This window comes from Pteropus medius, unplaced genomic scaffold, assembly GCF_902729225.1.
Source record: "Pteropus medius unplaced genomic scaffold, Ma_sr-lr_union100, whole genome shotgun sequence".
NCBI lineage: Eukaryota > Metazoa > Chordata > Mammalia > Chiroptera > Pteropodidae > Pteropus > Pteropus medius.
Window position 1 is genome coordinate 15,150,923 of NW_024349797.1, and position 15,988 is coordinate 15,166,910.

Here is a 15,988-nt window from a genome sequence, read left to right on the forward strand (position 1 = left end):
CAGTCTCAAAAATTGACCACATACTGGGACACAGAGACAGCCTCAACAAATATAAGAGGGTTGAAATCATACCAACCATATTCTTTGCTCATAATGCTTTGAAACTAGAGATCAACTGCAAAAAGAAAGCAGAAAGAACCACAACTACGTGGAGATTAAACAACATGCTACTGAAGAATAACTGGGTCAGAGAAGAAATAAAAAGAGAGATCAAGAGATATATAGAAATGAATGATAATGATAGTACAACATATCAAAACTTTTGGGGCACGGCAAAGTGGTTATAAGAGGAAAGTTCATATCATTATCAAAAATAAGAATGAGCCCAAATAAACAACCTAATGCTTTATCTTAAAAAACTAGAAAAGGAAGAACAAATGAAGCCTAAAGTCAGCAGAAGGAAAGAAATAAAATTAGAGCAGAAATAAATGAAATTGAAAACAAAAAAAAAATGAAAAAAATAAATGCAACAAAGAGTTGGTTCTTTGAGAAGTTTAATAAAATTGACAAACTCTAGGATAGACTCACTAAAGAAAAAAGAGAAAGGACACAAATAAACAAAATCAGGGATGAAAGAGGGGAAATTATGACTGATATCGCAGAAAGACAAAGGATCATACAAGAATACTATGAAAAAGTCTATAACACCAAATATAGTAACCTAGAAGAAATGGACGAGTATTTGGGAAAATACAACCTTCCTAGACTGAATCAAGAAGAAGTGAAAAATCTAAATAGACCAATCAGCAGTATGGAAATTGAAACAATCATCAAAAACCTACCAAAATGTAAAAAGTCCAGGACCAGATGGCTTCACAGTGAATTCTACCAAACATTCAAAGAAGATTTAATACCTATTCTCCTTAAACTCTTCCAAAAAATCAAAGAGGAGGCAATACTTCCCAACTCATTTTATGAGGCCAATATTACCCTGATACCGAAACCTGGTAAAGATAGCACAAAAAAAGAAAACTACAGACCGATATCTCTCAGGAACACAGATGCAAAAATCCTAAATAAGATACTAGCAAACCGAATACAGCAACATATTAAAAAGATTATACACCACGATCAAGTGGGCTTCATCCCAGGGGCGCAGGGATGGTTCAACATACACAAATCGATTAAGGTGATACATCACATAAACAAATTAAAAAATAAGAATCATATGATCGTATCAATAGATGCAGAAAAAGCCTTCAACAAGATACAGCATCCATTTATGATCAAAACACTTCACAAAATTGGTATAGAAGGAAAGGACCTTAACATAATAAAGGCCATCTATGACAAACCCTCAGCCAACATTATACTTAATGGTGAAAAACTAAAAACCTTCCCTTTAAGATCAAGAACAAGGCAAGGCTGTCCACTATCATCATTGCTGTTCAACATAACATTGGAAGTCCTAGCGAGTTCTAGCAATCAGACAAGAGAAAGATATAAAAGGCATCCAAATAGGAAACGAAGAAGTCAAACTGTCACTATTTGCAGATGACATGATTCTCTATATAGAAAACCCTAAAGACTCGACAAGAACACTACTAAAAACAATAAGCAAATACAGTAAAGTTTCTGGATACAAAATCCATGTTCAAAAATCCATAGAGTTCCTATACTCTAACAACAAAGTGTCAGAAAAAGAAGTGGAAAAAATAATTTCTTTCGCAATTGCAACAAAAGGAATAAAATACCTAGGAGTAAATTTAATGAAACATGTGAAGGACCTGTATAATGAAAACTACAAGACTCTATTAAAAGAAATCGAAGCAGATACAAAGAAATGGAAAGATAGTCTGTGTTCTTGGATTGGAAGAATCAACAAAGTTAAAATGACCACATTACCTAAAGCATTATACAGATTTAATGCAATCCCCATCAAAATCCCATCAGCATTTTTTAAAGAAATAGTACAAAAAATCATCAAATTTGTATGGAAGCACAAAAGACCCCGAATTGCCAAAGCCATCCTGAGAAAAAAGAACCAGGCTGGAGGCATCACTCTGCCCGACTTCAAATTACACTACAAAGCGACAGTAATCAAAACGGCATGATATTGGCAGCAAAACAGACACACGGACCAGTGGAACAGAATTGAGAGTCCAGAAGTAAACCCATATTTATATGGGCAAATAATTTTCGACAAAAAAGCCAAAAACATACAGTGGAGAAAGGAAACCCTCTTTAATAAATGATGCTGGGAAAACTGGAAAGCCACCTGCAAAAGAATGAAACCAGACTGTTGTCTATCACCACATACCAAAATTAACTCAAAAGGACCTGAATATAAGACCTGAAACAATAAAGTGCACAGAAGAAAACAGAAATGAAACTCAAGGACCTTGGACTTAAAGAGAATTTTATGAATTTGACTTCAAAGGCAAAGGAAGTAAACGCTAAATTAAATAAATGGGATTACATCAAACTAAAAAACTTCTGTTCAGCGATAGAAACCATCAACAAGGTAAAGAGACAACCATCAGAATGGAAAAATATATTTGCAAGCAACGCCTCCAATAAGTGCCTAATATCCAAAATATACAAAGAACTCATACAATTCAATAACAACAAAAAAACAAACGATCTAAGCAAAAACTGAGCAGAGGATCTGAACAGACACTTCTCCCCAGAGGACATACAAATGGCCAACAAACATATGAAAAGATGCTCAGCATCACTAGCTATTAGAGAAATGCAAATCAAAACCACAATGAGATATCATCTCACACCTGTTAGAATAGCTATAATCAACAGGACAAGTAATAACAAATGCTAGAGAGGATGCAGAGAAAAAGGAACCCTCATACACTGCTGGTGGGACTGCAAATTGGTACAGCCACTATGGAAAACAGTATGGAGGTTCCTCAAAAAACTAAGAATTGATCTACCATATGATCCAGCAGTCTCTCTATTGAGTATTTACCCCCAAAGACTTAAAAAAATCATATCCATAAAGATATTTGCACACCAATGTTCATAGCAGCATTATTCATAGTGGCCAGGACATGGAAGCAACCAAAGTGTCCTATGACAGATGATTGGCTCAAGAAGCTGTGGTACATATATACAATGGAATATTACTCAGCCATAAGAAGAGATGAAATGCAGCCATTTGCAACAACATGAGTGGAACTCAAGATAATCATGCTAAGTGAAATAAGCCAGACAGAAAATGTTGAAGATCACATGATATCACTTCTATGTGGGATATAAACCTAAAAGCAACAAAAGAACAGGACAAACAAACAGAGACTCATGGACATGGAGTATAGACTAGTGGTTACCAGAGGTAGGGAGTGAGGGAGGAGCAGGGAGGTAGACGGTGTAAAGGGGGTCAAATATAGAGGGATAGGGGAGGATGAAGTGGGTAAAGGGGATCAAATATATGGTAGCTGAAGGAAACTGGACTTTGGGTGGTAAACATGCAATAGAATACACAGATGTTAAATTATAATGTACACCTGAAAAGTATATAATTGTATTAACCAATGTTACCCCAAGAAACTTAATTAAAAAAACAATAAAATTAAATTTAAAAAAATAAGGGAAAAGAATTATGAAGTGAAAGATCACTTCACTATAGCAATGAATCCAGATGATGATATTTTAAATAATAACTTTTCTCTGAGCAGTTGTGGCTTGGTAGAAGCAGATTATGCACTTCAATGAAGTGGCATAAAATTATTTGAAAGTAGACTGTGATTAATTAAAACATAGGGTAAACCAATACACCAATAGTGGAGATAAAATGGAATCATAAAAAGTAATTAATGTGAAGGAAGACAGAAAAATAAGTGAGAAGTCAAACAGAAGAGATGGAACAAATAGAAAACAGCCTGAAAGCAGATTTCAGTACAACCATACCAACAATTACATTAAATGTAAATGGTCTAAAAATACCAATTAAAAGCCAGATTTCCCGATTAGATGTAAAAATCAAGACTGAACTATATGCTAACTCTAAGAAACCCACATTAAATATAAAAGCACAGATGAGTTAAAAGTAAAAGGATGTGTGGGATCCTGGGAAGCCGTGGATGGTGAACTCAGCTTAGGAGCTCCTGCAGCAGTGGCATCCACAGGGCAAGACTGAGGTTGAGGCTGAAACCAGGGTGCACTCATGAAGCACATGCCTGACCCAAAAGGCTCGGCTGCACAAGCTCTCATGTCCACCCAGGCCTTTAGGTGGATCTATGTACCACCCCAGCAAGGATATGGTGGCTGCCAAAGCACCTAGTACCCAAGTAGAATAAAGTACCCAAGTAAAGAAGACTTATCCATTAGATAAGCGACCAAGGTAATGATGTCCCACTCTGAAAAATAGCATCTTGATGTCCCACTCTGAAAAATAGCAGTTATTCCAGTGCTTGAATGTTTATTTTTCTCTATACACGTCGAACATTTTATAAAGCGAAAATAATCAAGATGTTGTAGTATTGATGAAAAGATAGCCCAGGAATAGCAATTCGATGCAGACAAAATAGTTTTGACAGCAACGGTGCTGGAATATTTGCATATCTATATTCCTCCCAAATTAACCTCAGTCCAGACTCTGGGATAGGCAAAACGATAGAAACAGAAAATAGATCTGTGGTTTCTGGGGCCTGGGACACAGGAAGGGGTTGATGACAGGTCGGGTAATTTTATTGGGAGATGGAACTGTTCTTTATCTTGATGGTAGTGATTATACAATTATATACATTTGTGAAGTTTTGTAGACCTGGACAGTAAAAAGAGTATATTTTACCGAATGTCAATTAAGCCTTATTTCAAAATGAAAAAAGAACAAATGATGAACTGTAAATCAAAGAGGGACTCTTTTTATTTTCAACGGTATATGCAGTTCAAACTTCAAATTGCCTTCATGACCTTCTAGCTATCACTAAATATCCTTGGGCCTCAGTTAAGTCGTTTAAAAATGGAGATAATAATACTACCTAACATATAGTGAGGAATAAATGAGTTATTAAAGTTTTAGAGTACTGCTGAAATATAATAAGAATTCAATAAACACTACCTGCTCGTTCTACTAGTACTATGATGACTACTTTGCTACCTTTGTTGTTGATGTTACCTAAACTACCTTTCCCAAGATTTTACATATACGTAATACTCAAATTCATGGTACGGCAGTAAATAAGATAAGATTAAGGAGGAAAAAGTGAATGAGCAAATATGATCTCCTTCCCCCTGAATTTCCCCCGCCCTGAATTCTAGCGGTTGCTAGTATTAGACCATCCTCTCCTATTACACTACAAGCCCATATATTCCTTTTCACCCAGTCCAGGGAGTTGTTTCAGGATAGGCAGAGTTCATTTGGTCTCTCTACATAAATTACTTAAATTCTTAGATCACTGTTGTTCCTGACCTTAGAATCATTGTGTTTCTGAAATTAAAGTTTGTAAATAGAAGAAGTAAAAATAAAAAGTAATTTTCACTTCACTGGTCAAACTAATGTCAATATTATGCCACATAGCTAGAACAATCCATCATTATACTGATAAAGAGTTGTTAGAATTTTCTTAAAGAAGTACAATTTTCAGGATGAGATCCTTGAAAAAAAGTCACTAAAAGTTCCAATAGGTTGATTTGAAATAATCGAGATAAATAAAGGATAAAATAGTGATGTAATCCATATCAGATGTTACAGCACTGGAGCTTTTTTTGCAGACTTTTGTCTTTGACATTTCCTTATATAAACTCTTCTCTATCATTTCTGCCTTACTCTAACCTTCCCTACCCCCTGCCCTTTTCTCTGTAGGACTCACAATTTTGTATGTTTTTAAATTACTCTTATACCTAGATGGGTGGGCCTGTATTACTCCACCGTTCTACTGTCCCAATCCCTTATTGCTTGCTACTTTTAGTTGACACACAAGTGGATGCTAGGCCAACCTCTCCCTGGAATTTGGAATTAAGCTGGCCTCTAGGTTATAAAAACTTGACAGCAGTGAGGCAGCTTTAGGAAGCTAGTCTGCAAAGAAAGAAAAATAAATGTAAATTAACAGAAAATATAGAAAAGAGAGAAATGGTGAAAGTACTCCCTGGGTTCTTGATGGTTTTCCTTTTCTTATTTCTAATTCCTTCTTATAAACCTGGCTGCATTTTTATTTTTAAGTTCCATGACAAAAATGAATTTCTTTTTCCTCAAGTGCAGTCAAGTTGATTTCTGTTCCTTGCACCTACCTACCATATTGAAATAATATACCTTGCATCATTTTTAAATTATGAGAATGCATCTCATGCCTTAAGATCTATTAGCTCAGTCTACTAGGCCAATACTCACAGTTCCTGGAATTTTACTTTCCTCCTTTTTCCATCTGTTTATTTACAGTAGCATATAAAGCTAGGCTGCCATATTACACTTACTAGTAGATTACAAAGTAAAATAACACATTACATATTATAGCTTATAACATTTTAAGATTAATGATACATTTTCAGTAAAATTAATTGATATCTGAATTTCTCAATACTCCAATTTTCAAGTTCTAGAAAATAAGTTTACTTTAAATAAAGAATAATATGTTATGTATATCAGAACAATCGCTCTATAATAGAAATGTGAGATAAAATATAGAAACCTCAATTAAATTTGAATTTCAGATTAACCACAAATAATTTTTAATATCTCTCAAATGGTACATGAGACATTTACCTGAGATAGCAAATAATGTTTTAATATAATAAATATTTTTATTTGTTAAATTTGGCAATCCAGACCCATGAGCAAAATAATTAATTCAGATCACTCTTACCTGTATTTTTCGTAATGTTTTCTCTGGGAATACAAATCAACCAGTAAATCTGATCTCTGAACTTAAATAAAGAAGACATCAGAAAACAGTGTTTTACAATGTTAATATCAATACTTATTTTGACATATTATACCCCATCTTTTAAAAACAAAAATTAAGCAAAAACATCCAAGCATATATCTTTTCCCCGTAATTTTATTCTTAGGAATTTATCCTACATTATTCACGCATATATGGGAAAAATTTGTTCGAGAATATTTTTCATCATTATTTGTAATAGTACGAGATTGGAAATAACTAAAACATTAATCAGTTATGTATAATACTGTAGCCACAAAAGGAATATCATACAGTCAAGTTCAGGTAGCACAAAGCTGAAGCATTACTGGCTTGACAGGTCAGAGGATAGGACTCGGTGTTGACAGAATTTGAGAATTTAAGAGGAAAATCCCAGGAGCAAAGGAACTACAAGAACGGTGATTTAAGAGTTAAATATAAACTCTTCCCAAATCCTTGGGCTACACAGATGCAAAGGAGACCCATAGAAGTCCATGTTAAAAAAAAACTAGCAGCGGAAGTTCAAAAAACTGAGCAGAGATATCAGTTGCTGAAACCATAGGCAAGAGAGTTTGCAGTTTGTGTCTAGATAAGTAATAGCGTTTTAGACCACTAACAACAAAAACAACAGCAAATTCTTGTAAGAACATAACAGAATCCAGAGTTATTACAATTTATGTCCAGTTTTCAACCAAAAATGACAAGACATGAAAAGAAACAGGAATGTGTAACGAATAGTTGGAGGGAAAATGGTAGATGATAAATGACTCAGAGTGAGTCCAGATAGCAAAGAGTCAAAGCAGCTGTTACAAATATGTACATAGATTTAAGGAAAATGTTCTAATGAGGAAATGGATAGGGAATCCCAGCACATAAATGAAAAATATAACAATAAAACCAAATGTAAATAACGAAGTTGAAAAGTAAAATAACTGAAATAAAATATTTACTAGATGAGTTCAATAGCAGATTGGAGATAGTGAAAGAAATAATAGGTCAATTTAGAGATACAGCAATTGAAATTATCCAACCTGAAAAAGGTGAGAAATGGTTAAAGAAAAATGAACAGAGACTTAGATATCTGTGGGACAATACCGCAGGTTCCAAAATGTGCATAAGTAGAGTCCCAGGCAGGAAAAGAGACAGAGGAAGGGGCAGAACATTTTTGGGGAGGAATAGTGGTTGAAGACTTTACAAATTTGGTAAACTTAGAATTCAAGAAGCCCAGAGAAACCCAATTAGGGTAAATACAAATAGACAATCTTAAAAGCATCTAGAGAAAATGACGCATTACATATAGGGGAAAATAAAGTTAACCGCTGACTTCTCATTCAGAAACAATGTCATATGATATATTTGAAATGCAGAATGACATAGTCAAAATGCTGAAAGCAGGTGAAATCAACCAGAAATTCTATATCTGACAAAACTATCATTCAAAAATTAAGATGACTACTAAAAACCTATTAGAATTCATAAATGAGTTCAGCAAGGTTGCAGGATACAAGATCAATATCCAAAAATTAATTTTGCATTTCTATGCCCTAGTAAAGAACAATTTAAAAACGAGATTAGAAAAGCAAATTCCTTTACAATAGCATCAAAAAGAATAAAATACTAGGAATAAATTTAACAAAAGAAGTACATCACTTAGACTCTGAAAAATATAAAATATTTTTGCGAGAAATTGAAGAAAATCTAGATAAATAGAAAAATATTCCAGATGCATAGATTGGATACATTTTAATATTATTAAAATGGCAATACCCCCCAAATCGATCCACAGATTCAACACAGTCCCTATCAGAATTCCAGCTCGCTTCTTTGTAAAAATTGACAAGCTTATCCTAAAATTTGTATGAAAACTAGCAAAATTCATACAGAGAATAGCAAAAACAACCTTGAAAAAGAACAAAGTTGGAAGACTCATGCTTCCTGATTTCAAAACTCACTACAAGCAACCAAATCAAGGCAACAAGGCACTGGCATAAGAATAGATATATAGAACAATGCAATATAATTGCGAATCCAGAAATAAACCCACACATTTACAGACAATTGATTTTCAACGAAGGTATCAAAACAATTCAGTAGGGAAAGGATAATAGTCAATTAAACAGATGGTGCTAGCAGAGCTGGATATCTACAGGCAAAAGGATGAATGTGAACCCTGACCTCACGCCACACACAAAAATGTACTCAAAATGGATCAGTAACCAAATTTAAAAAGTCAAACTAGGAACTTTGTAGAAAACATAGGGGGTGCACACTCTATAAATATACTAAAAACCATTTAATTGTACAGTTTAAGTTGGTGCATTGTATGGTATGTAAATCATGTCTTAATGAAAGTGTTATAATGAAGGTGAAATAAAAACATTTTCAAGGGGAAAAACTCCCAAAGAATTGTTGTCACTAGACCTACACTATAAGAAAGGCTAAAAGAAATTCTTCAGGCTGAAAGATTATGCTAGCAGATGACAATTTACATCTACAGAAAAGAATGAAAAGCAGTGGAAAGTGTAAATATGAAGGTAGATAGTGAAAAATCATTATGTATTTTTTTCCTTTCTTCTTTTAATTTCTTTGAAAAATATATGACTGTTTAAAGCGGCAAGTATAATACTGTATTATTGGTTTTAAACATATAGACATAATATTACTTGACTAGGCATTTTTGTAAAAAACACATCCTATAAAGAAGAGTATGCTTCTTGCTAACAACATCACAGAATAAATAAATGTAATTACCAAAGTTAAATTAAAGTGGAAGATGCCAGTATATGTACTATTTATGATTCCCAAGCTGGGAGCAAGTCCTCCTGATGTGAATGCACTCATAAATTCCCTTGAAGAAATCTCACTTTGGGGTTGGAAAATACACTGGATTTTCTTTAGAAAAGAGGAGGAAAAAAACAAACAAAACGAATAAGCAATGACAATTCAATGGAGAGAAACATAGTACATTAATTTAAAAGTGAAGAGAAATCTACGAAAAGCAGATGTTGCTAATGACTTCTATCTTTAGTAATTCCAGTCTCTAAGTAGGAAGAAAAGTCTATTTTGAAAAGCCACTTTCAGAACTCAGTAACCTAGTATGCTAGTATCAAAATAGGTTTCAATTCATCCTTATAAGAATTTTTCTGTCACAGAAATGGCTATAAAATTATTATACTTAATAAACATAGAATCAAAGACACATGCTATCGCATGTAGAAATCACTGTTTTATTAAAATTATTAGTTTGTGTCTAAACAAAGCAAAACATCATACTGCGTTTTATTGGATATTTCCCAGCTTTGAGAAGGTATACGAAAATCACAAATGGTGGATTTTACTGAAACCCTACATGAGAAAGACACTAAGAGTTTTAACTCATTTAGTTTTTCTAGTAGTTAAGATCACCCTATGTCTTTTGATTGGAGCATTTAATTCATTTACATTTAAAGTAATTATTAAAGGTATATGAAAAGAGTACAATGTTAATGGTTTTATACATGGAGTTTAAAGAAATGTAAAATACAACATACTATTAGTGGACCTTACCAAGTCGTCTAAGGAAAGATACAACTTGAATATTTCATTCTTTTGGGGAAGTCCTTGGCTAGAACAAGTAAAGTACTTCTCTATATCACCTAAATAACACACAAAAAAATTATATATCTATATCTATATCTATCTATCTATATATCTTAGGTCACTAATAGAAGAATTTCCATTAAAAGAACCATAATTTTAAAACTGAAAACCATATTTTCAAAAGAATATAATTGTATACTCTGGATAAAATTCAAATCTTCCACTGTTTTTAATTTTAAAGATACCAAATGAGGACACTAAAAAGGAAGGTTTGACAGAACATTAAAATAAAAGATACCACGTGGTGCAAATTTTTCAGTGATCAAAAAAACAGTCCTTGACTCTTAAGCTTCTCAACCTCAGTGAGCCCATAAAAGGGACAGGAGTTGGAGACTGGAAAGAGAATTTATGTTTTAATAGAGAGCTTTTAATATGAAAGTGACTCCTCTACCCAAAAGAGTGGGTGGTTGGGAGGAAGATCCCTTCTCATCTGGATCTAAAGTAAATCTCTTATAAACAACATAGATTCGGACCATGTATTTTTATCCATACTGCCAATCTCTGTCTTTGATTGAAGAATTTAATCCACTTACATTTAAAGTAATTACTGATAAAGAGAAACTTGCTTCTGTCATTTTGCTATTAGTTTTCTATATGCCTTACAACATTTTTGTCCCTCATTTCCTGTATTACTCTCTCCTTTTGTAGTTAGTTGATTTTTATTTTTTGCAGTGAAATATTTAAATTCCTTTCTAATTTCCTTTTGTGTATATCCCTTCTGCTTAGCCTCTGTTCTTTTAAAGAGTTTATTCATTAGGCAATGGAGTGCGAGTAAAGATTTCTAAGCAGAGAAGTGAATTGGACTTTAGAATCAAGTGATAGCTTTAAAAAATAGAACTGGCAGCATCATCAGGTGTGGTCAAAGTAAGTGTACAGTACTTTGAAAACTGTTTAACGTTATAACCTCAAAATGTATGTTAAGCTGAGTATGTTAATGAGTCGAACAGTACTTTGAAAACTGTTTAACGTTATAACCTCAAAATGTATGTTAAGCTGCATTGGTGATAATCGCATTGATATGTTTACTTATAGGATTTTGAGCATCAAACTGTTATGTTGTACAAACAAGATGAATAACCTGCAATCATACTTTGAGCCAGACTCTGGGTTTATACGTCACCTTGTGCCATATGCATTATTGTCTCCTCTTTAAAGAAGATGAAATCAAAACTCAGGAATATTAAGTTATTGCTCAAAGGTCCCCCAACTCACAGCAGTAAGTTAAATTAGAACCAAGATGTTTCTGTCCCTAAGGGCCATCTTCTCTTAATCCTGCTAGGCAATTTTTAAACAACTGAGCCCCTCTTTCAGACTTCCCTGCATGCAACCTGCACTCCGGCACCCCTGGAGTGCTCATGGGGTTCTCTCTTTTTCTAGTCTCTGCCTTGAATTTGAACACATTTTAAGATCTGGTTCAAATGGAAGTTTTTTTTCTAAAACTTGTCTCAGCACTTTGGTAGCATTTTGTGAATTACTCCCTTGAGTTAATGGGATCTTTCGAGCTTGGGCTACGAAAGGGGAGGCAGGGAAAAAACAGAAGAGAGAATGTGGCAAGAGACAGAAGCAATTCCTAACCCTCCTGCCTTTGCCTAGAAATTCTCAGATTACAGCATTTTCTAAATCCTGTTTTAATAATGAAATACGAAAAGAACTACTTTTTTTGTGAGCCTCTGAAGGAAAGGCCTGACAGCAAAGTTACATTCTTAACAGTATGTGACGTTCAAAAGGATCATGATATAAAGGGAAACTACACGAGCGCCATCACTGATGAAATGTCTGCTCGGACTAGAATAGGAAAACCACTCTGGGACACAGAGACACACTATTTATGAAATTCACTCATTGCTCTATTCATGGATACACAATTGCAGCAACTGACAAAGACTCTCTCCTCGACTAAACTTCAGTCAGGCACTAAGCCCTCTCCTCAACTAGGCTTCACCCTCCCTTGTTAGATCTGCATAACCATTTTTGCAAGAATCCTGCTAAGTCAGTTTAGAGAGAATCCCCATCCTCGATTTCTGACCACTCTCTATATCTAGTCGAACTCCTCATCCCCAACCATCCACCCAGGTGATCAGCCTGACCTGCCCTCCGCAAGAATTCTGCTTGGTCAGTTTAGCCCCCTATCTCTGATGTCCCTTCTTAGTAATTTTCCACCTGCCAAACCTCCAACCCCAACTTGATCCTTGGCTGTAAAACCCCACTTCTCCAGGCTGTATTTGGAATTGAGCCCAGTTCTATACTGAGGCCTCTTTTTCCCCGTTGCAAGAGTTCCTAATAAAGTCTGTTCCTACAGTTTTAACTACTGTCCAGCTCTGGTTTTCTTTGTCACAATGAAGTTGAAGCCAGAAGCAGCAAAAACACTAAAGGACACTAAAGGATTAGGGTGAGTACAAACATGTTTTGTAGCAAACGTGAGTTTCGATGGTATACAATGGCAAATTACTTTGAAAATTTGCCTAATTTAAAGATGAGTTAGAGATTTTTTTTTCCCATTGCTAAAAAATAAAAGAAAAAAGTTTCTAAATTTTCTGATCTTTCTGAGACAGCAAATGTTTGTCAGGAATATGTTTCCTGGCGGAGATCTTCAAAAAAGTAAATCAGAACTTAATCTGTCCTTTCAAATTAAAGGTGACATCTGAACAATAAACATGATATTAATACTTTAAAAAAAAAGTATGTTCTAGAGAAAGTATTTTGAACATAGGCAGCTGGAAATGTTTCCATTCCACTGGCATTGACAATCTTTTGATCGAGCATTTACCATGTGCTAGTATATCCAGTCCAGGATGCGACAGAATCTAAACAATCTACAAAGATGAAGGTGGATTTGCCTTATTCCTTAGACACAGTTTTCCCATCATAAAAGTCCTATTGCCTAATTTAATCTGTGTCCAGTTGACCCTTGAACAACATAGGTTTGAACTGCATAGGTCCGTTTATAAGTGGATGTTATTCAATAAATATACACTTGGCCCTTCATATCCCTGGGTTTCGCATCCAACCAAATGAGGATTGAAGGTGGTACCTTCGATCTGCCACTGGGAATCTGTAGGAGTGAAGAACAATTGCGTGCACTGTTCTATGCCATTTCATATAAGAGACTTGAGCATGTGTGGATTTTCATATTTGTGGGGAACCCATCCCCCACAGATGCTATTACATTTTGGGGGAGTCAAAAGTTATACACAGGTTTTTTACTTCATGGGGTTCAGTACCCCTAACCCCCAATGTTGTTCAAGGGTCAACCAGCTTACTTTCAGAAAACTCTCTTCAGTCTCAATCTACTGGCCTTATAATTCAGTTTACAATTCACACTACATGTAACTATTTGTGGAGGAAAAATAAAAAATATCTACTCGAATAATTAAAGTTTTGCAAAGATAAAGTTTTCCTTAAACATTAAAGATTCTATGACTTATAAGTAATGAAATATAATAAAATACAACTATGTATACGACTTAAGAACAATAGATTCACAATGGCATTTTTAGAAATGTCTGAACTAGAGTACATTAGGGAAAACCGGAAGATAATGGAATGAAGGAGTGCTAAAGGAGAATATTTTAACTATTAGAGAGGAAAGGACATAAAGGACAGTGCCTAAGAATAACATAGAGAGTACGAGCATCTGAAACTTACCTTTATTATATGTTATTCCTGATGAAAAATCAAACAGGTTCAAAAGTATAACGTATAAAAGTAGCAGTTCCATCTGTCGGAAGAAATAAGAATCATTTTCATTCAGTGACTCTGAACATATTTTTGAGTTCCTTTGCTATAAACAACTACGTAGTAAAGAAATCATCTCGTCCCTTAAGTTAAATGTTTCTCGTTACGCCACAAAAGCAGATGACATAACAGTTGACTAAGCTCCACATTTACTCCGTGGAGTAAAATATTAAAGGTATTTAGGAATATAATCAGTACACACTAAAGAGCTGTGGCTCAGGTTGTTCTTCAATATAGACAACTGCTGGACAGGTGGGATTAAATCTACAGTTGTGCAAAACAGAACCTGACTCGATAAAGACTCCAAGGACGGTACGGCTGTGCCTTAGTCTGAGATTTTGACTGCTGCTCTGGGGAGAGACAATTTGCATGGATCCTGAGCATCCCTGCACATTCTCACTGCATACCATGGATGCGAGGCCCTGCCCACGCTTTACCCAGGCCTTTCCTCAGAGTTTTGTCTGCAGTGAGAAAACTTGAGGGATGAGGTTTTCTTCCCTGGAAATGAGCAGGCTTGTTTCCATGGTGAATTCCCCAAGCTCAGTGTTCCTCTCCTGTAATGCACTCAACTACTAGTGTAAGCAAGCTTCTGTTATGGGCTGAATTGTGTCCCTTCAAAAATTCATGTTGAAGTCCTAAACCCTATTACCTGAGAATGTGGTTGTATTTGGGGACAGGGTCTTGCCAGAAGTGATTAAGTTAAAATGAGGTCATTAGGGTGGGCTCCAATCTGACTGGTGTCCTTATAAGAAGGGGAAATTTGGACACTTGGACACTGGGAAGATGATGTGAAGACACAGGGAGAAGCCTTCTACAAACCAAGGAGAGGCCAGGAACGAATCTTTCTCTCATGTCCCTCAGACCCTGCCAACACCTGGATCTCATACTTGGAGGCTCCAGAACTATGAGACAATAAATTTCTGTTGTGGGATCTCGTCTTGTCTGTGTGTTTGGCTATAGTGACCTTAGTAAATTAACGTAGCATCCATAATAGATATTGACTCCATGGGACTCAGAGGTATGGGGAACTGGAGTGAGCATCATACCGATGCCCTGGCTACTGCTTCTGCCGTGAGTGATAAAGTCCTTGTCCCTGAATGAGGAGTCTCACGTCTTTTGCCAGCATCCAAGAAACAGTAATAAATTGACTTACCAGTTGCAGGTAGACTAAAATCCATATGTTGTACAGCTCCTGACAACTGCTGAGTAAATTAAACTGATGTTTTTCCTCCCTCGGAATTGGTTTGCTTGATTCAATACATTTAATTGACAACAGAAAGCTCAAACATTTATGGATTTTTAAATTTACCATCCTTCTCACGTGGTTAGGGGAGAATTTTTTTAAGTGTACTGTTTTTAGTCATCTGAGAAAACAACTTGTTTTCACAAGGTAAGAGGAAATAAATGGCTCATCAAAATTACATCACTGTGACGCTATGCTCAATGATATTTTGGGTATTAGAAGGAATCTAACAATAGATGGAGAAGTTGCCACAAACTTGAAAACAGTGCCGTACCAGGAAAATCTTGTATTATTTTGCTAACCATTCGAATTCAGTGACGTCACACCATTATTAGAGAACACAGCGCTATTCCTCATCCCTGAAAAACTGACTGAAAAGTATTATACTCCCGGGCCACAGTTTGGATGACCTGTTATTAAGTTATCCTCAAAGTTGTTCCAGTTTGATTCCTTTAAATAAATATGAAAAGATCTCTAATATCATTTGCGTGGATTTGGTTGTATCTATCTTTGACCAAAGTACTAAAAACTTACTTTGAAAGTCTTTCTAATGCTT

The 15,988-nt window shown here is 35.2% G+C and overlaps 1 protein-coding gene across 1 annotated transcript in view; it reads right to left on the reverse strand.

The window, feature by feature from the left end:
• The window catches only part of CATSPERB (catsper channel auxiliary subunit beta), a 91,578-nt gene that overhangs the window by 53,841 nt on the left and 21,749 nt on the right, over nt 1-15,988 (reverse strand). Inside the window, exons 3-6 of the mRNA XM_039884031.1 lie at nt 14,100-14,172; nt 10,362-10,450; nt 9,567-9,707; nt 6,759-6,819 (exon numbers count right to left, since the gene is read on the reverse strand). Coding sequence (XP_039739965.1) covers nt 6,759-6,819; nt 9,567-9,707; nt 10,362-10,450; nt 14,100-14,172 — 364 coding nt within the window. The remainder of the gene's footprint in view (nt 1-6,758; nt 6,820-9,566; nt 9,708-10,361; nt 10,451-14,099; nt 14,173-15,988) is intronic.